Source organism: Erinaceus europaeus, chromosome 17 (genome assembly GCF_950295315.1).
Source record: "Erinaceus europaeus chromosome 17, mEriEur2.1, whole genome shotgun sequence".
NCBI lineage: Eukaryota > Metazoa > Chordata > Mammalia > Eulipotyphla > Erinaceidae > Erinaceus > Erinaceus europaeus.
The window spans coordinates 2821561-2842874 of NC_080178.1; the positions used below are offsets into that span (position 1 = coordinate 2821561).

Here is a 21314-nt window from a genome sequence, read left to right on the forward strand (position 1 = left end):
TAAAAAAAAAAAAGGGCAACAAAAGGGAAAATAAATAAATAAAAAATTTTTTTAAAATAAACTTAGTGTGCTTTCTTCTTGGGGTTCCTAAAGGCAGTTATTCAAGTCAACAAGTCTCAGAACTTACAATTTAATGTTTCTGACATTCATCTATGATAGAATAGCTACAGAAAAAAAGAGACCTGTGTGGGGAAAAAAAAAAGGAAAGATGTTAGTACTCACGCCCTCAGAATGACATGGTTATATGTGTGTTCTATTACAATGGGAAGGGAGGGGGGGAGGGAGAGAGGGAGGGGGGAGGGAGGCATTTTGCTCGCTCAAGGGTAGGAAGTGAGTTTGGGATCTTAGCAAAGTGTGCCTGACCCTTTCTCCTGCCCTTCCCAAAGCCAAAGGCAGCCTAGATATCCTGGGAAGACCCTTCATCACTGTCAGTAAGTCCCCCAGTACTGAGTCAGCCACGAAGACAGGCGAAAGCAGCACACCCGTGCTCACTCTGGAGGCCCAGTGCCCACAGGCCCCAGGGAGGACGGGACGTGAAGTTCTGTGACGCTGAGGCAGCCGAGGCTAACCACCCTGGGGAAGACGCAAGTCTGACTGGCTGCCGGTTGTGATGCCTTGGATGCTGCTGATAAAACCAGGAGCTTGGAAACTTGAGTCAGTCCAGCTGGTTAATTCTAAACATAATGCTATCACCATGTATAGAGATGAAGCATGGTTAACTTGGAAACTGAGTCAGTCCAGCTGGTTCTTTTTTTTTTTTTTTTAATAATTTATTTATTTATTAATGAGAAAGATGGGAGGAGAGAAAGAACCAGATATCACTCTGGTACATGTGCTGCCGGGGATCGAACTCAGGACCTCATGCTTGAGAGTCCAGTGCTTCATCCACTGTGCCACCTCCCAGACCACCCAGCTGGTTAATTCTAAACATAATGCTATCACCGTGTATAGAGACAGATGAAGCATGGTTAACCTGGAAACTGAGTCAGTCCAGCTGGTTAATTCTAAACATAATGCTATCACCGTGTACAGAGACAGATGAAGCATGGTTAACCTGGAAACTGAGTCAGTCCAGCTGGTTAATTCTAAACATAATGCTATCACCGTGTATAGAGACAGATGAAGCATGGTTAACTTGGGCTGGACACGAATCACTGCAGAAGCTGGAATACACCTGCCGGGACTCTGTCACTACCTCCTCTAAACCTAAGCCGTGCGGACTGCACCTGCCTCTCACAGAACACACCTTTAAAAATTGCCCTTCACTGCCAGACAGGGCCAACACCGTTTTGGTGTCTTTAACGGTCTATCTATAAACAGCAATATAGAATTAAACCGTCGACTGCAAACAGAAAAGAGAGAATGAAAGCTCTGGCCCTGGGGGTGGGGGGAGACAGCATAATGGTTATACAAACAGACTCGTATGCCTAAGGCTCTTAAGTCCCAGGTTCAATCCCCTACATCACCATAAGGCAGTGCTCTGGAAAGAGAGAAAGAAAGAAAGGAAGGGAGAAAGGAAGGAAGGGAGACAGCGTGTGTCTAAGGAGGGTAAGGAGGGAGGGAGGGAGAGCTCTGGCCCCGTCCCAGTCTTTAGAACTGTTTTGAGGTGGGGGAGCAGAAGACACGCTGGCTATACGGTTTCAGCTGGCTATGCAGCAGCAGCCAACAAATAAATAAATAATCGGGAGGGCGGATGGGAAAGGCGTACTGTAAGGCTTTCAGGTCACTTTCTGTGTGTGTGTGTGTGTGTGTGTGGGGGGGGGGGTGGGGGTGCGGGGGATGCAGTGGGCAGAGTGCCGGCCTCGTGTGTTACACCCTCAGTTCGATGCTCTGAGACTACACGTGCCAGAGTGTGGCTTTGAAGATGAGATGCACTAAAAATGTGAACTAGCTTTTGAATACACACACCATGCCCCGCACCTAAGATATGTCTCTAGACACCGACTAAAAATGAACATGATGTAGCCTGAAGGGCGATGTAGGAAGTAACGTTCTAGACTTGGGAGCCCGAATCCCAAGTCCAAACCCTGGCACTCAGTTTGCCGGTGCTGCTCTGGCTACCCACCTGTCTTGTAAAATAAGTCAAAATTAAAAAATACATCTAAGGGGGCCAGGTGGTGGCACACCTGGTTAAACGCACACACTACAGCATGCAAGGACTGAGGTTCAAGCCCCTGGTCCCCACCTACAGGGGGAAGGCTTCACAAGTGGTGAAGCAGACCTGCAGGTGTCTCTCTGTCTCCCTCTACCTCCCCTCTCAATTCGTCTGTCTCTATCCAATAATAGGTAAATAAAAATGATAAATTATTATTCCCAGCTGTACATTTTGTTCACACTAATGGCTACTTCTGAGAAAGGACTTAAGAAGAGACCCCTCTGGCTGAGACAGCTTGGACATGGACTCCTTAGCAAGTAAACTTATTTCTGTGAGATGATGTGGCCGAGGGGTGGGCCAAGCACTGAAGATTACAAATGTGAGTAGACCCTTAAAGGAGAAAAATAAACAGCATAAATAAACCTGACATTCATTTCTGAAGCTGTCCAAGAATACATACTAGATGAATCTGAACCTCTAATGTTAAAATTCCTTTGTGTGGGGGTCGGGTGGTAGTGCAGTGGGTTAAGCGCATGTGGCGCAAAGCTCGAGAACCAGAGTAAGGATCCTGGTTCGAGCCCCCGGCTCCCCACCTCCAGGGGAGTCGCTTCACAGGCGGTGAAGCAGGTCTGCAGGTGTCTGTCTTTCTCTCCCCCGCTCTGTCTTCCCCTCCTCTCTCCATTTCTCTCTGTCCTGTCCAACAATGATGACATCAATAACCACAACAATAACAACAATAAAAACAAGGGCAACAAAAGGGAAAATGAATAAAAATAATAACAATTCCTTTGTGTAACCCAACAGAGAGTGACTTGTGGGGACCCTCTGGCCTTGCTCTAGGTAGCTGCAGGAGGGACTCTGGGAGCTATTTTCATAGCATGATTAAATGCTGCCATTTGCAGTGGTAATTCTGTATGGCTTCTAGATACTGCTATAAATGTCCAGGGCCAGGCTGTGCACACCCAATAGAGCGCACACATTACCATGCACAAAGGTGCAGGTTTGAGACCCTGGTCCCCACCTGCAGTGAGGAAGCTTCACAATGGCGAAGCAGTGCTGCTAGTGTCTCTTTCTCTCCCTGTTTCTATTGAAAGGGAAAAAAAAAAAAGGAAAAAAAGAGGGGTCATGGATGGGGGTGAGGAAGGCCACAGGGAAAGGCAGAGCTGTTACGCTGGCACGAGGCCCCAGCGGTAACCCGTGAAAAGGAGGAGGAGGAGAGACACTGCAGCACTGCACCAGCATCCATGAAGCCTCCCCACTGCAGGAGCGCCCGCGTCATAGCCCGGGCTCTAACCCAGATCCTTGCACAGGGCAACTGAAACATTCTACTGGGTGAGCCAGTCATCTGCCAGCTCACTGGAGGCTGACCTTCCCCGAGGCTGCTTGGGGTTAGACAGCGAGAGACTACTACTGGCCACTTGTATTCTAAACTAGGCCTCTTCCTTGGTTGGCCGTCATTTTTACAGTCCGTCTGAAACCTCTGTTTAGCATTAAATGGAATTGTTGGTATTTCAAACAGGGAGCTAACCTGACTGTAGGAATGGAAGCACTGTTGCACACGCATGCACACACGCACGCATGCACGCCCTGGGAGACTGACGGAGCTAGGCAGATGCGCAGCTCTCCAGCCCTTACCTTTACATCAGCAATGAGGGCATCTTCGTCTTCAATTCCTGTGGGGACACACTTCTTGTGCAGCGGCAGAGACTCCAGCTTGTCTACAAGGCAGCGAAGACCTTCCAGCTCAAAATGGGTCAGATGCACCTGCTTGTCTTTCCGGGGACTACACTGTGGATCCCACACCTGGCCATTGTGGGAGCCCCGGCCAGAGTCCGAGGATGAATCTCCAGACAGGCTTTTCTTCAGGCTCGGAAGACTTCGGCAGGCCTTGCCCAGTCCATCGTAATCCAGGTTGACGCCGTTGGCTACGGGGCTGGTGAGGACAGATCGCCGACCGCTCAAGCGCCGGGGCTCTCGCTCAGCTCCATCATCCCCATTTCCAGACTCCAAGCCGTTTAGCTCCAAATCTGTCAGCACAGATGAAAAGGTGGTAAGGACATGCCACCGGCCATGCGATCAGTGAGTGAGAGAAACAGGTGGCACAGAAGTGCCTTGAGGTCGTAAGTGATGACACTGTCACAATTTAGAAATGGTCTCGGGAGTCGGGCGGTAGCACAGCGGGTTAAGTACACATGGCGCAAAGCCAAGTGCCGGCGTAAGGATCCCAGTTCGAGCCCCGGCTCCCCACCTGCAGGTCACTTTGCAAACAGTGAAGCAGGTCTGCAGGTGTCTGTCTTTCTCTCCTCCTCTGTCTTCCCCTCCTCTCTCTATTTCTCTCTGTCCTATCCAACAATAACAGCTAAGACAACAATAACAACTATAACAAGCACAACAACAAGGGAAACAAAATGGGAAAAATAGCCTCCAGGAGCAGTGGATTCGTAGTGCAGGCACCAAGCCCCAGAAATAACTCTGGAGGCAATAATAGTAATAAGAAGAAAGACAGACAGACAGACAGACGGACGGACGGACAGAAAGAAAGAAAGAAAGAAAGAAAGAAAGAAAGAAAGAAAGAAAGAAAGGGTCTCTTGTCCAATCCATTTTGTCTGCAGCTGAAAATCAGTTACAGGTGAGAATAGGATCTTGACCTAATAAGACGACTGAGGTAATAATGGTCAATTAGACTTTAGAGAGCTTGGGAAGGGCCCAGCTTTGAATGGTGTGCTAGAAATAAGTGATCTATGAAAATAGCTGTAAGTCAGTTTCAAGACCATTGTGGTCTGGGAGGTGGCACAGTGGATAAAGCATGAGGTCCTGAGTTCAATCCCCGGCAGCACGTGTACCAGAGTGATGTCTGATTCTTTCTCTTTACTCCTATCTTTCTCATTAATAAATCCACTGTGCTAGGGGTTCAGGCAGTGGCGTAGCGGGTTAAGCGCAAGTGGCGCTAAGCGCAAGGACCAGTGTAAGGATCCTGGTTTGAGTCCCTGGCTCCCCACCTGCAGGGGAGTCACTTCACAGGCGGTGAAGCACGTCTGCAGGTGTCTGTCTTTCTCTCCCCCCGTCTTCCTCTCCTCTCTCCGTTTCTCTCTGCCCTATCCAACATTGAATGACACCAATAGTAATAATAATAACTACAACAAGGCTACAACAACAAGGGCAACAAAAGGGGGAAAATGGCCTCCAGGAGCAGTGGATTCATGGTGCATGCACTGAGCCCCAGCAATAACCTTGGAGACAAAAATAAATAAATAAATAAATAAATAAATAAATAAATAAATAAAATAAAAAATAAATAGCTGTGCTCAACTCAAATACTTGGGTCATAGACTTAAGCTTTGGAGTTCAAATTCTAGCAACATGACTAACAAAACAAAGAACGTATTTTTAAAATGAAAGATTTTGATAGTCAAAGCAATTTGAAGCTTATGCTTCCTGCCTCTCTTCAATGAACACATGCTGGCTGTGCATAAATACATTTGTAAGGGCCTGGGTTCAAGTCCCTGCTCCCCAACTGCAAGAGGAAGCTTCATGATGATGAAGTAGTGCTTCAGGTCTCTGTCTCCCTACCTCCACTCTCTCTCTCAATGTCTGTCTCTATCCAAAAGGAAAGTAAGTTTTTGTTTTCTTTAAGTTGGGGTCATGCTGCCTATACAACTCTGTATCCTGCTTTCTCATAAGGTGAGAGCAACTGTATTTTCAAATAAGCATTTAGACAATTCTCATAGGAAAATGCCTGGTCCCGTTTGAGTTGAAGATACCATTAAAAGAACATGCCCACAGAAGACATTCTCGAGTGGACTCCTAGCCTGTAAATGTGTGACTGAGACAAGCCTGGCACCTAATAAAAAGAGCGCTACTTTGCAGTTAACTCACCAAAGCACATCGGGCAGGAATGTCTTACTTTAAACAGCGGGAAGCCGTACGTCACTAACCCCGTGATTCCTATCTGGGCAGATCAGCCAGAGCCGGCCTGACGCACAGTCCGGGGCAACATCCTCCTGAGTGTTGCTGGCTTCCTGCTCAGCCTGCAGGGGCCAGGGCAGGTCCTGGGGGCAGAGCACTCACCCATACTGAGCGACTCCCTCTGGAACTCCTTGGTCAGGTGGGACCTGCTGGTGATGCAGTACACGTAACGCTCCAGCACATACCAGCACATCTCATAGTAGAAGGGGTAGCGGAACTTGTTGGGAACCTGCAGACAGAGCGCGAGGACACAGACTGGTAAGCTCTTCCTGTCTTAGTAAGATTGATCTGTTTACCATTGGACAGACACAGACAGAAACCGAGAGGGAAGGGGGAGATAGGGAGAGAGACTAAGAGACATCTGCAACACCACTTGTGAAACTTTCCCCCTGCAGCTGGGGACCAGGGGACTTGAACCTGGGTCCTTGCAGCCTGCAATATGTGTGCCTGAGCAGGTATGTCACTGCCCAGCTCCAACAAGTTGATAATTTCAAGGAAAGAAAATAACACCAACTGAAACACTGTAATAATTAAGCCAGAAAACTCAGGTTGGCATTCAGAGCCAGAATTTCAGTGAGGGGGCTTGGCAGTGGTGCACCTGGTTGAGTGCACATGTTACAATGTGCAAGGTCCCGGGTTCAAGCCCCCAGCCCCCACCTACAGGGGACACTCTGCGAGTGCTGAAGCAGGGCTGCAGGTGTCCCTCTCCCTCTTTCTTCTTGATTTCTGTGTCTCTATCCAATAAACAAATTAAAAAAAATCAAGTTTAAAAAAATTTAAAAAAAAGGATTTCAGTGAGTCTGTCCACCAAGATGCTGGTCTTGGGAAACACCACCAAAAATTAAAAGTAGTAGGAAGCTATTTAGAGTAGTCTGGGAGGTGGCGCACTGGCGAAGGCACTGGACTCTCAAGCATGAGGCCCTGAGTTCAGTCCCCGGCAGCACATGTACCAGAGCGATGTCTGGTTCTTTCTCTCCTCCTATCTTTCTCATAAATAAATAAATTAATTTAAAAAATATTAAGAAAAAAAAAAGGCGGCTGTTTAGAAGCACCAAAGTTACCTTGGCTGGGTGGGAACGCGTCAAAGAAATTCTGGGGGAGTAACAATAAGACGCATGGCGCACAATATGCCCCAATGAGAAAAGCACTTTACAACTATCAGGGTACACAGCTGTGCTGGCCACGACACTGCCACTACCACGCTTTTACCCTGAGTCAGAAGGCTCTGAAACAAACACTCTAATGGGAAAGCAGGACACGAGACAAACTGCAGTGTCTTATACAGAGGGATCATCCCAAACACTGCCTAATCTGTGACCAAAAAGCTGCCTGCTTTATCTACCATCAATGCTCAGCTTGCTGTGCAAAACTAATTTGTAGTTTGCCAAGACCGATCTTTGTAGGGGCAGAGGGAGAAATAGGAGAGATCCAGCAGCAAACTCCTCCAGTGCTGTGGGGACCAGTCTCGAACCCAGGCCGTGCCAATGGAAAACCGGCGCACTATGCACCAGCACGCGCGCTATTTCACCAGCCCCGTCCCAAGACCAGCACTCTTTGTTTCCTCCTCCTTTGCCACCAGGGTTCCTGCGGTGGCTCAGTCTCTGCGTGACCAACGCAGTGATCGGGGAGCCATTCTTTCTTCTCCCTCCACACCACCCCTTTCTCTTTCAGTTGACGGGACAGAGAGAAATTGAGAGGAGGGAGGGAGCTGATAGAGCAACACTTGCAGGGGAAGGAAGCAGCATAGTGGTTATGCTAGAGGCTCTGAGAAACACCTGCAGCCCTGCTTCATCACACCCGGGGCCGGTGGTTTGGATCCTGTGCGAGGTAATTCAACCAGCACTCAGCCCGACCAGGCGCTGTCTTCTACAGTTTTTCATTATCTTCATTATTGGATGGAGATACCCAGAAATCGAGAGGGTTGGGGGGACAGAGAGGAAGAGAAGCACCTGCAACACTGCTTCACTACTCACAAAGTTTTCCCCCTGCAGGTGGTGGCTGGGGGTTCGAATCCAGTCACTGCACGTTGTAACGTGCGCTTAACCAGGTGCGCCACCACCTGGCCCCACCAAGTACCATCTTTCCAATCTCTCTAGAAGTAGCATGAAATTATTAGGTTCGGGAGTCGGGCGGTGGCGCAGTGGGTTAAGCACACGTGGCGCAAAGCGCAGGGACCGGCGTAAGGATCCCGGTTCGAGCCCCCGGCTCCCCACCTGCAGGGGAGTCGCTTCACGGGCGGTGAAGCAGGACTGCAGGTGTCTATCTTTCTCTCCCCTCTCTCTGTCTTCCCCTCCTCTCTCCATTTCTCTCTGTCCTATCCAACAACAAAGCAACGTCAACAATGGCAATAATAACCGCAACGAGGCTGCAACAACTAGGGCAACAAAAAGGGGGAAAAATGGCCTCCAGGAGCGGTGGATTCATGGTGCAGGCACCGAGCCCAGCAATAACCCTGGAGGAAAAAAAATAAAAATAAAAATAAAATAAAATAAAAAAAGAAATTATTAGGTTCAATATTAGTTAAAAAAAAAAAAGTGGGGTCCAGGCGCAGTGGGTTTAGTGCACATGGTGTAAAGCGCAAGGACTGGTGTAAGGATCCTGGTTCAAGCCTCTGGTTCCCCACCCGCAGGGAGGTCATTTCATGGGCAGTGAAGCAGGCCTGCAGATGTCTATCTTTCTCTCCCCCTCTGTCTTCTCCATCTCCTCTGATTTCTCTCTATCCCATCCAACAATAGCAATGGCAACAATAACATTAACAAGGGCAACAATATGTGAAAAATGGCCTCCAGGAGCAGTGGGTTCGTAGTGCAAGCATTGAGCTCCAGCGATAACCCTGGAGGCAAAACAAACAAACAAACAAAACCCCCCCTTTCATTATACCATAGCAGAGAAAGCAAATCAGCAAGAAATGAGAAGAGAGAAAGCCCAGTGTGAAAATAACAATAGTGATTTCAGTGTTCTGCTCCCTTTAGAAAAGCTAGCTTTCAAGGTAAAGTCTGGGCGGAGGAGATAGCATAATGGTCATGCTTGAGGTCCCAGGTTCAATCCCCTACACCACAAGCCAGAGCTGAACCAGTGCTCTGGTTAATAAAAAAAAAGGGGGGGCTGGGGAGACAGCATGGAGGTTCTGCAAAAGCCTTTCAAGCCTGCGGCTCTGAGGTCACAGGATCAACCCCCAGAATCACCATCAGCCAGAGTTTGTGTGGTGCTGGGGGGTGGGGGTGGGGGCACAACCAGACGGTACTTTCTCTTTCACGCTCATTAAAAAGAAAAAGTCAGACTTACACATCTGTTAAGTAGGTGGGACAAACAAGAATCGATAATTCCTCAGGCTCCCCCCCCCCCCAATAAGTGCGATACACTGTGCTTTTCCACTTGCCATTTAAACGTTAGACTTTTCAGGAAGGATCTTTATTAAAATTTTAGGACAATCCCAAATTCTTTTTTTAAAAAATATTTTATTCCCTTTTGTTGCCCTTGTTTTACTGTTGTAGTTATTATTGATGTCGTCATTGTTGGATAGGACAGAGAGACATGGAGAGAGGAGGGGAAGACAGAGAGGGGGAGAGAAAGACAGACACCTGCAGACCTGCTTCACTGCTTGTGAAGCGACTCCCCTGCAGATGGGGAGCCGGGGGCTCAAACCCGGATCCTTCCGCCGGTCCTTGTGCTTTGCTTTGTGCCACCTGTGCTTAATCGCTGCGCTACCGCCTGACTCCCAACAATCCCAAATTCTTAAGTACTTCAGTACTCTGCTGGGAGTTGTGTGTTAAGACTAGTCAAGATAGCACACCCCCTGCAATGACCTTCCACTTTACCCATGCTCCCAGTCACCACTGGGCCCCCAGGGGGCTTGCTTTTGCTCCCCATTCCCACCCACCCCCGTCTCTGGGGTCTCAGTCCTCTGCACCTGGGTCATTTTCATTATTTTTTATTTCAGATGGGGTGGGGGAGATCACAAAGTAAAAAATACAGTTAAGGAAGTCACGGGACTGGGTGGTGGCACACCTGGTTGAGTGCACATGTTACAATGCACAAAGCGGGTTTGAGCCCCAGGTTCCCTGGTGAAGCAGGGCTGGAGGGATCTCTCTGTTTCTCTTCCCTTTCTATCTCCCTATTCCCTCTTGATTTTTTTTTCTTCTTCCACTTAACCAGAGCACTGACTGATCAGCTCTGTCTTATGGTGGTGCGGGGGACTGAACCTGAGACATCAGAGTCTGTTTGTTTTGCCTCTAGAGTTATTGCTGGGGCACAGCGCCTGCACTATGAATCTCCTGGTAGCCATTCCCTCCCATTTTGTTGCTGTTGTTATAGCTGTTATTGTTGGACAGCACAGAAAATCGTTAGGAGGGGGAGAGAAAGACAGACACCTGCAGACCTGTTTCAACACTTGTGAAGTGACCCCCCCCCCCCCCCGCAGGCGGGAAGCCTGGGGCTCGAACCAGGATCCTAATGTCGGTCTTTGCACTTTGTACCCTGTGTGCTTAACCTGCTGCGCTACTGCCGGCCCCCGTCTATTTGCATAACCATTATGCTATCTACCCTCCCTCTAAGCATGAACATTTTGTTGAAATTTTCTTCTCAGGGTTCCTGAAATGTCAACTGCATTTTAACACAAAGTAAAGTTGTAGTTTGGAGATGAACTATTGATTGATTTCTTTTCTTAAAGATATTTTTCAATAATTTTTATTTATTTATTATTGGATAGAGACAGAGAGAAACTGAGAGGGGAAGAGGAGACAGAGAAGGAGAAAGACAGAAAGACACCTGCATCCCTGCTTCACCATTTGTGAAGCTTTCCCTCTGCAGGTGGGGACTGGGGGTGTGAACCAGGTTCATATCATATGCACTGCGACGTGTGTGCCACCACCCAGACCCCTGATAGATTTCTTGTTAACATCCGATTCAATGTAGTAGACCTCTTCATATCTGATGAGAAGATTTCTTACCCGCGTGCGGTCTTCGATGTTGTATATTTTTAACTGCATGGGGATATTGAAGCTATGTAGAAAGTTGCCTCCAAACACCAGCGTGTCCATAGGAGTGTACACAGCGTGGATCCAGCCTAGGAGAGGAGGCAGTGGCTGTGAGCTCACCCGCTAGCAAGGCTCTCAGAGAACTAGCACGGGACTCCTTTTTAAAAATAACCTATTTTAGTTCCGGTCCTGCCCCTTACTGGTTGGTCAAGACACTAACCTCTCCGAGTCCCAATAACCTCTGTGATATCAGAGTAGGCACCACTTTCTCCAGCTGCCGATAAGCACCGCCTGGTACAGTGCATGCAAGGCGCTTAGCACATAAGGAACTTTAATAAATGCTGCTTCCATATGCTGGGGTGCCTACAGTGAGCCAGAAGTTGGATGAGACAGTCTACATATATTCTCATTAATACTCAAAACAAGTCTGGGGCTTCAGTATTTGGCAGTGCGCAGGTAAGCTCACAGCTCTAGCTTATAGGGATGCCAGGCATTGAACCTGGAAGCTCAGTGCATCAAAGTCTGTTGTATAAACCACTTTGCTATCTCCCTGGCCCTCTCACAATCAGAATTCCAGTAACTGACTCCAAAAAGCGATGTATTTCCGAGGCATTCATTTTGAAACTACTGACATAATCCAAAAAGGTGACTCGAGTCCACACTCTGGCCTCTAGTCGCCCTTAGAAGAGTCAGCGGCACAGGAGCCCCCAAAGTGGCTCAGTGGGTAAAATGACAGGCTTAGATGCACGAGGCCCAGACTTTCATCTCCAGCTGCACGTGCCAGAGTGATGCTCTTGAGCTCTCTCTCTCATGAGTAAATAAGCATTCACAGAGAGAGACGGCAGGTGTTAGTCAGAGGGTGTGTAACGCTGGTGAGTCTTAGCCCCAGAGGATCTGAAATCTAGGAGCATCTGCAGGCCCAACATGCAGGTGGTGAATGACCCTCACTCCTGAAATGAGCCTCAGGTGGAGAATCGCTGCCGTTAAAAACTCTTCCTGGTGCTGGGAAACAGCTCACTCAGTGGAGCACACACCTGGCTACGTGGGAGAAGCTGGATTAGTCCCCAGAACTACAAGGAGCACCGTGCACAGCACCAGAGAAGCACTATGAACAATGGAGCAACGCTGTGATGTTTCACTTCTTTCTCTTCCTGTCTCTAAAAGAGAAACAGTTCAGGACCAGGCAGCGGCGCACCTGGTTGAGCACACACGTTACAATGCTCAAGGCCCAGGTTCAAGCCCCTGGTTCCCACCCGCAAGTGGTGGAGCTGTGCTGCAGGCGTCTCTCTGTCTCTCTCCCTATCTCCTCCTTCCTCTTAATCTCTAGCTATCTCTATCCAATAAATAAATAAAGATCACTAACAACAACAACAGTTCAGCAGAGTAGCAGAATCACACAGGCATGAAGCCCCGGCACTAGACCCAAGGCCTCCTGCACAAGCCCCAAAGGGCGGGAGGACATGGCTGTGTTCTGCCTGACCAACAGCATGGGTCTTGGGGTGACAGGTTCATTCGCCTCCCTTAAGAGAAGATGGGGCCGGCCTAGGCAGCCCTCTGTCTTGCTTACCTGAGGGGATGACGAAGGTATAGCCTTGCTTGAGCTCAATGCGCTGGCAATCTGACACCCGGTCACCCAGAAAGATGTCTCCCTGTTTCCCTGACAGCAGCCAATTCTCGTACAGCTCCAGGTTGTGGGCTGTAGGGGGGATGAGCCAGAAGACCTGTGAGTTAAAAGACTTCAGTCCGTTAACAGCCATTGACATGACCCAGTCACCTCCCTCAACCGACAAACAGGAACAAAGTTAAGGCCAATTCGTCTACAAAACCTTACCAGTGGAAAAATTCGAGAGAAGTCAACAAGTAAAACTTTTTTTTTTTTTGGCCTCCACTTAATCTAAGCACATTAGGGCTTCCCCAGGGCTTGACGGCAGAACCCTGAACTCTCATCCAAGACTCAGAGAATGGGGCATCTGGTTTGCTACTCAGCCAGCAACTTGCTTGGCCCTGACTGTTTGGCCTCTATGGCTCTAAGAAGCACAGTAAGTCAGGGATAACAGCTTCAAGAGAGAAGTCTGGGTTGCTCTGTTTCTAGGTAGTAACTATGATTAAGAGGACACACTTAAACAGAACCCCTGGAGACCAAGTGACTTTGGGATGGGAGGTCTAGTTTTTAAAAGCATTATGCCTTTATTTACCTTTTAACATTCTATTTATTTTATATTAAGGAGAGATACAGAAAGACTAGAGCACTGCTCAGCTCTGGCTTATGGTGGTGCTTGGGATTGAACCTGGGACCTCAGAGCCTTAGGCAGGTGAGTCTTCAGCATAATCGTTATGCCGTCTCCCTGCCCAAATATGATTCTTTACGGCTACTGATAATCTTTCCACACTGATTTATATCCTTAGAGAAGACGTAAGGACTTTCTTTCCATGACCACATTTCAGACCGATGCCTCTTTGTAAGGCTCGGGGGCTCATACCTTAATTTACTGATTTCTTTGCGAATATATCCCAAATTTGTTTATTTGACATTTGACCATCACATTGCTCAGCTCCCGCTATAATGGTGGGATGAGGGAAGGGAGGTGGCGCGGAATTGAACCTGGGGCTTTGGAGCCTCAGGCATGAAATCCTTTTTGCATAACCAATATGCCATCTGCTCCACCTACGGAAACCTGTGTGTGCTGTGTTGACTTCCGCGCACAGCATTTATACTCTTAAAACCACTCCTTGCCTTCGCTACTCTGGGAATCTAAACACAGGACTGCGGGGGTTTACAAGTGCCGTGCGAGTACCAGTGTAGTGACAGTGGGCTAGATGGTAGTCTTCCTGAACTCCAGCCAAGAAAGTAGCATCAGCGAGGGTTCTCTCTAGACATGAACGAGGACCACCTCTTACTGGTGCCATCCCAGAGTCTTAACAGATGTTGCATGTGTGAGCAACAGCATCTAACCAAGCTCATATTCCAGCCCTCCAGAGCCACGGCCGTACCTTTCCCCCTTGATGGATGTGGTACCACACAGAAGTTCCACCAAAGTCCACATGGAAATCAGTGTAGCAGCCTCGAACACTCATCAGACAGTACCTGATCAAAAAGGCAGCCCCATTAGCGCACTGACAGGAAAGAGACCCGTACCACCCAGTGCCACACATGCCCTGTGCGGTCCCCTCTATTCCACAGCTCATCTGCTCCAAGCTGGAAAGGGAAACAGCTGCAAGTACTGACGTTACCGGAAGAGATGTCCGTTCCCGTTCACACCGTAACCGCAGACTGTAAAAGCCTCACACACGCACTCCTCTGGGACCGGAAGGTCTACTCTTTAAATAAACCACCTGCCCATCACCGAGGACAGGTGCGGTATTTCCTCAGAGCCACCCAGCTGCCGACCCGGGTTCCCCCTGCACACAGGGGCAGACGGGGACGAGGCACTTACTTCTGCACTTTGGGGTACTGCATCTCCAAGATGGCGTTGGTTGACTCGGTCTGACTCTCCTTCAAATGCCTCGGCCACATGTTGTCCACCCAATCGATGAGATCCACCTATACAAAGGAAGAAACAAGGAGGCCTCAAAGGAAGGAGTGGCACTAAAGGGAATCTGAGAGTCCAAAACAGGAAGAGGGCCTCAAACTCCACAATGAGAGAGTACAGCTTAGTCCCAGCAGGAGACAATCTGCTGGTGAACCTCGGGGTGGATGGGCGGTCTAGAGTCACTGCCTGACGAGACGGGCCTCACAGGCCCATCAGCGGAACTGCAACCACAGAACTAATCAAGATGAAGCCACTAGATGATACCCAGACAAAGTCTCTTTTGCATCAGCACTGCTACAATTAGTTGTATATAGATATTCAATCTAAAAACGTGCATTGTCTGGGAGATACCTGTAAACTCGTCAAAAGACCCAGTACCATTAGAGCAGCTAAGACGCCAAGGGGGGGGGGGGAAGGCTAGGGATCCTGATGTGAGTCGCACGACTCCAACATGCCACCCAAATGCAGATCTAAATCCTGGCTGTAAGAAACACGCCCAGGGGAGTCGGGCGGCAGCGCAGCGGGTTAAGCGCACGTGGCGCAAAGCGCAAGGCCTGGCGTAAGGATCCCATTTTGAGCCCCCGGCTCCCCACCTGCAGGGGAGTTGCTTCACGGGCGGTGAAGCAGGTCTGCAGGTGTCTGTCTTTCTCTCCCCAGCTCTGTCTTTCCCTCCTCTCTGCATTTCTCTCTGTCCTATCCAACAACGACGACATCAATAACGACAATAACTACAATAATAAAGCAACAAGGGCAACAAAAGGGAATAAATAAAGAAACATTACAAAAAAAGGTCATATAGTACTAGGGGCCAGTGGTAGCGCAGTGGGTTAAGGGCACATGGTGCAAAGGGCACGGACAGCAATAACAACAACAATAAACAACAAGGGCAACAAACGGGGAAAAATAGCCTCCAGGAGCAGTGGATTTGTAGTGCAGGCACTGAGCCCCAGCGATAACCCTGGAAGCAAAATAATAATAATAATAATAATAATAAAAAAATATATATTTTTTCTAGCGTTTGCCCTTCTTCCATAGCCAGTCAACAGCGTCAGGTTGAGCCTGATGTAAAGTTTCGAGACCTCCTTTGAATCTGGAGAGGTGGCAGTCGTTGACTATGTGGGTCATAGTCTGTCTGGAGCCGCAGGGGCAGTTCGGGTCATCTCTGGCTCCCCAGCGATGGAACATAGCGGCGCACCGGCCATGGCCTATTCGATAGCGATTGAGGAGGGCCCAATAATAATAATAATAATAATAATAATAGTAGTAGTAGTAGTAGTAGTAGTAGTAACTGGGTAAACAGCTTGACTGGCAGAACATCAGGCTTCCATGACTAAGGTTCCTGGTTCAGTCCCTAATTCTGCGTGCAATGAGGTGGCAGGCACTTCAGTTTCTCTCTCTCTCTGCCTTGTGTGAAATTCTCCAATGTAATAAAAAATACATATCTTAAAGAAGAAAGAAAAGTGCTCTGGGAGGTGGCTCAGTGGTAAAGCTTTGGACTCTCAGGCATGAGGTCATGAGTTCAATCCCCGGCAGCACATGTGCCAGAGTAAAGTCTGGTTCTTTCTCTCTCCTCCTATCTTTCTCATAAATAAATAAAAATTAAAAAAAAAAAATGTTGCCCACCTTACTCTCCTCCTGCACCTAATTTTCTTCTCCCTAAAATTCTAGTCTTCTGGGGCTGGGCAGTGGCACATCTGGTTGAGCGCTCATATTACAATGCGTGAGGACCCAGGTTCGAGTCCCGGTCCCCATCTGCAGGGGGAAAGCTTTGCGAGTGGTAAAGTAGGGCTGCAGGTGTCTCTCTTCCTCTCCTGTCCCCCCTTCAAATTCTGGGGTCTCTATCCAATAAATAAAGATATTTAAAAATGTTTCATTCTTTTTAAATTTATTATTTTTTGAGAGAGAGATGCACACAGAGAGACACACAGAGGGCAGGGGTAGATAGCATAATGGTTACGCAAATAGGTTCTCATACCTGAGGCTCCAAAGTCCCAGGTTCAATCCCCTGCACCACCGCAAGCCAGAACTGAGCAGTGTTCTGGTTAAAAATAAATAAGTAGCCCCCACACCTATGGACATCAAATCTTTGACAAAGGGGCCCAGACTATTACATGGGGAAAGCAGAGTCTCTTCAACAAATGGTGTTGGAAAAAAATGGGTTGAAACATGCAGAAGAATGAAACTGAACCACTGTATTTCACCAAATACAAAAGTAAATTCCAAGTGGATCAAGGACTTTATGTTAGACCACAAACTATCAGACACTTAGAGGAAAATATTGGCAGAACTCTATTCTGCATACATTTTAAAGACATCTTCAATGAAACGAATCCAATTACAAAGAAGACTAAGGCAAGTATAAACCTATGGGACTACATCAAATTAAAAAGCTTCTGCACAACTAAAGAAACTACTACCCAAACCAAGAGACCCCTCACAGAATGTTCTGGGTGATCTTTACATGCCATACATCAGACAAGAGGCTAATAACCAGAATATATGAAGAACTTGCAAATCTCAACAACAAGACAACAAATAACCCCATCCAAAAATGGGGGGAGGACATCGACAGAATATTCACCACAGAAGAGATCCAAAAGGCCGAGAAACACATGAAAAAATGCTCCAAGTCTCTGGATGTCAGAGAAACGCAAATAAAGACAACAATGAGATACCACTTCACTCCTGTGAGAATGCCATACATCAGACATCAGAAAAGGTAACAGCAGCAAATGCTGGAGAGGGTGTGGGGTCAAAGGAACCCTCCTGCACTGCTGGTGGGAATGTCAATTGGTCCAACCTCTGTGGAGAACAGTCTGGAGAACTCTCAGAAGGCTAGAAATGGACCTACCCTATGACCCTGCAATTCCTCTCCTGGGGATAGAGCCTAAGGAACCCAACACATCCATTCAAAAAGATCTTGGTACACCTATGTTCTTAGCAGCACAATTTGTAATAGCTAAAACCTGGAAGCAACCCAGGTGTCCAACAACAGATGAGTGGCTGAGCAAGTTGTGGTACATATATATAACGGAATACTACTCAACTATAAGAAATGGTGACTTCACCGTTTTCAGCAGATCTTGGATGGACCTTGAAAACTCATGTTGAGTGAAATCAGTCAGAAACAGAAGGATGAATATGGAATGATCTCACTCTAAGGCAGAAGTTGAAAATCAAGATCAGAAAAGAAAACACAAGTAGAACCTGAACTGGAATTGGCGTATCGCACCAAAGTAAAAGGCTCTGGGCTGGGTGGGTGGGGAGAGTACAGGTCCAAGAAGGATGACAGTGGGGGTTGTATTGTTATATGGAAAACTGGGAAATGTTATGCATGTACAAACTATTGTATTTACTGCTGAATGTAAAACATTAATTCCCCAATAAAGAAATTAAAAATAAATAAATAACAAGGGCTACAAAAGGGAATAAATAAATAAATAAATAAAATAAATGAATAAAATTTAAAGAGAGAGAGAAACACCAGAGCACTGCTCAGCTCTGGCTTATGGTGGTACAGGGATTGAACCTGGGACTTTGGAGGCTCAGGCATAAGAGTGCTTGCATAACCATTATGCTATCTCCCCTGCCCTAAAAAGAATTAAATTAAAAATATATTTGAAAAGACCTAGATAAATCAAGGGAAAAGCATTCAAGTAAATAAGAACATAATCAGAGAATGCTCTGCAGAGCAGGGTTATCGCTGCTTCGATCACAAGGTCATAAAGGCACATCTGCTTTCAGGCGACTTTGGGGACAGTCCACTGCACTGGTGGCCATGCGCCAGGGCCCTGAGATGCTAAAAATGCTCTGCTTCCGAGTCCTCCAGTAGGTTCAGCTATGCCTTTGAATGGTACAGTATTTTTCTTTCTTTCTTTCTTTTTTTTTTTTTTTTAATGAGGAGTATTTTTATCATTAATACTAAGGACAGAATAGCAAGCAAGATATAGTTCAGTGGAAAATTTTATGTATACAGCCCTGAGTTTAACTCTTGGCATCCATAAAGCAAAAACAAAAGCTAGGTGCAGAATCAGAAGTTAAGGATGATATAAAGAAGGCTCTGTGTACAAAGAACACATTCCTAAATTAGAAACCAGGGGTGGGGTGGGGTGAGGTGGGGTCAGGAGTCAGCCCCCCTCCCCCCAAGTGTTAGGTCCCGTATCTGAGCGCTAACGCCACGCGGGGACCCCAAAGGGAGGCTCAGGGTAGTGGGCTGGTGCCCTGCTCTCTCTACAACAAAGCCGTCAGCTGGCTTAAGTGGTGGTGGTACTGCACGTGTGTGAGCCTGGGCCGAGTCACAGCATGTGTGAGGATTTATTTTTACTTATTTCATATCCGATAAACAGAGTTTCACACGGAGAGAGAGAAGCCAGGGGACTGTGTGGTGGCACGCCTGGTTGAGCGCTCATGTTACGATGCACAAAGACGCAGGTTCAAGCCCCCAGCCCCCATATGCAGGGAGGGAACGATTCACGAGCAGTGAAGTAGTGTTGTAGGTGTTTCACATTCTCTCCCTGTCCGATCAAATAAAAGAAATAAGAAAACAAAATCAAGAAAGCGAGGGGGTGGCGGAAGTCAGACTCTGCTCTAGTACACGCGGTACTGGGTCTCAAGTTAGGGGTCTTGGGCATTAGAGTTCTGCGGTCTACCGGCTGAACTATCCTTCTGGCCACTAAAAAAATCTCTTGTAATTGCAGTGGCTGAAATGAGACCAGGGCTCATGTAAGCATGTTAACAACGAATCACTTTCCTGGTTACTCATTTATTTAATTTGGATAGAGAGACACTGGGGGTGGGGGGAGATACACAGAGACACCTGCAACATCATGAAGCTTCTCCCTAAGCAGTGGAGACGAGGGGCTTGAACTTGGGTCCTTGTGCACTGTAACACGGCACTCCACCAGGTGTACCACCACCTGGCCCTGACCAGCCCAATTTTTATTCTATTCCTTTAAGAGAGACACAAACCAAGGCTCTGCGCCTCCATCTACGGCGCTCCTTGCGCTATTTGCGGGGATGCCAAACGGCGCCAGACTACTGAATCCAGTGTTTAGCACAAGCTGAGCTGTCCACTCCCCAAGGATTCCTTTTTTAGCTAACAATCACTCAGATTGTTTTTATTTTTAAACTGAAATTCAAAAATACTAATGAGAAACACTCATAAACAATGCTACTGTGATTCTCACATCCCTCTCTGGGTTACTGAATAAGCGGACCGTGTTTGAGTGGCTAAATTCTAGCCACCTGACTGTCTAGATTTCAATGTACCCCAACAAATGATAATTAACATAAAAACGATTTTGCCATTCTAGGGGGATATTTTCTTTCTTTTTAAAAAAATATATTTATTTATTATTGGATAGAGACAGAGACTGAGAGAAGAGGTGATAGTGAGGGAAAGAGAGAGAGATACCTGCAGTCCCACTTCACCACTCGTGAAGCTTTCTCCTGCAGGTGGGGAGGGGGACATTTTCCTTAATGGAAATACTATTAGTTAACATAACTGAGGACATTTTTCTGCCCAGCTGTACATATCAGTGTGTCAGTGATAATGACATACAGTCACTAGGGAGCTGAAGAATGGGTGTGCAATATAAGGGTATCATAAGCAGTTACATATTCAAAGTCTGAAAGTCATAAAGTATAACTAAGTAATTTAAAATGGAAACAAAGTAACAGAGACCTTGATTTATAAAAGGAAAGGGGGAAAAAGCAAGGGAAAGAAGTCTAGAACATTCGGGGGCTGAGCAGTAGCGCAGCAGGTTAAGCGCACATGGCACAAAGCGCAAGGACCGGCATAGGGATCCGGGTTCGAGCCTCCACCTCCAGGGGAGTCACTTCACAGGCGGTGAAGCAGGTTTGCAGGTGTCTGTCTTCCCTCATCTCTTGGTTTCTCTCTGTCCTACCCAACAACGATGACGACAATAACAATAGTAGTGCAGGCACTGAGCCCCAGAGATAACCTTAGAGGCAAAAAAAAAAAAAAAAAAAGTCCAGAACATTCTAAGCTCCATTTCTCAAGGTAGAACACTCAATGCAAGTGAGTTCTCAGCCAGGAATTAAATGAATAAAATGGTCCAAGAGGACACCAAACAAAACCCAAACTAACTCCCTTCAGGGGTATAAATCACCTCAGCATTCTAGTCACAGTCACTACTTTTCTAGAAGGTGGGTATCTGCCTTCCAGTGGTTGCTAAGAATCAAAAACTAGCTTTTCCTCTAAGATGAAGCATCAACTTCCTACTACTAATGGTCCCACAGAAGGCGTCTCCCCAGGCTCTACCGTCACTTATCCCACGGTCATGGCAACTAGTAAGCTAGAGGGTAGAAATTTACTAGGTCAACTTCCATCTCGGAGTTCTTACATGTGTACATTTTTATCTATTTTTTTCCAAATATTTATTTATTTATTCCCTTTTGTTATTTTATTGTAGTTACTATTGTTGTTATTGATGTTGTCATTGCTGGATAGGACAGAGAGAAATGGAGAGAGGAGGGGAAGACAGAGAGGGGGAGAGAGAGAAAGACACCTGCAGACCTGCTTCACTGCTTGTGAAGTGACTCCCCTGCAGGTGGGGAGCCGGGGGCTCGAACAGGGATCCTTATGCTGGTTGGTCCTTGAATTCTACGCCACGTGCGCTTACCCCACTGCGCAACTGCCCGACTCCCACATGTGTACATTTTTTTAAAACTCTCTATAGCATTCAGAAGTCACTGTCCGACATTAAATTACTGCTGATAAGAATC

General features: G+C 47.3%; 1 protein-coding gene and 1 long non-coding RNA gene across 3 annotated transcripts in view; both read right to left on the bottom strand.

Annotated features, from left to right (window-relative positions):
- Positions 1–21314, bottom strand: part of KDM2A (lysine demethylase 2A) — an 80342-nt gene that overhangs the window by 20195 nt on the left and 38833 nt on the right. For both annotated transcript variants that reach the window (XM_060175949.1, XM_060175948.1), the window contains exons 7-12: positions 14472–14578; positions 14029–14122; positions 12605–12758; positions 11011–11126; positions 6164–6290; positions 3731–4122 (exon numbers count right to left, since the gene is read on the bottom strand). In XM_060175949.1, the coding sequence (XP_060031932.1) occupies positions 3731–4122; positions 6164–6290; positions 11011–11126; positions 12605–12758; positions 14029–14122; positions 14472–14578 (990 nt within the window). The remainder of the gene's footprint in view (positions 1–3730; positions 4123–6163; positions 6291–11010; positions 11127–12604; positions 12759–14028; positions 14123–14471; positions 14579–21314) is intronic.
- LOC132533820 (uncharacterized) lies at positions 115–1527 on the bottom strand. Its single transcript, XR_009545555.1, has 2 exons — positions 1136–1527; positions 115–973 (listed from the first exon to the last, which is right to left on the bottom strand). It is a non-coding gene; the product is annotated as an uncharacterized LOC132533820 (long non-coding RNA).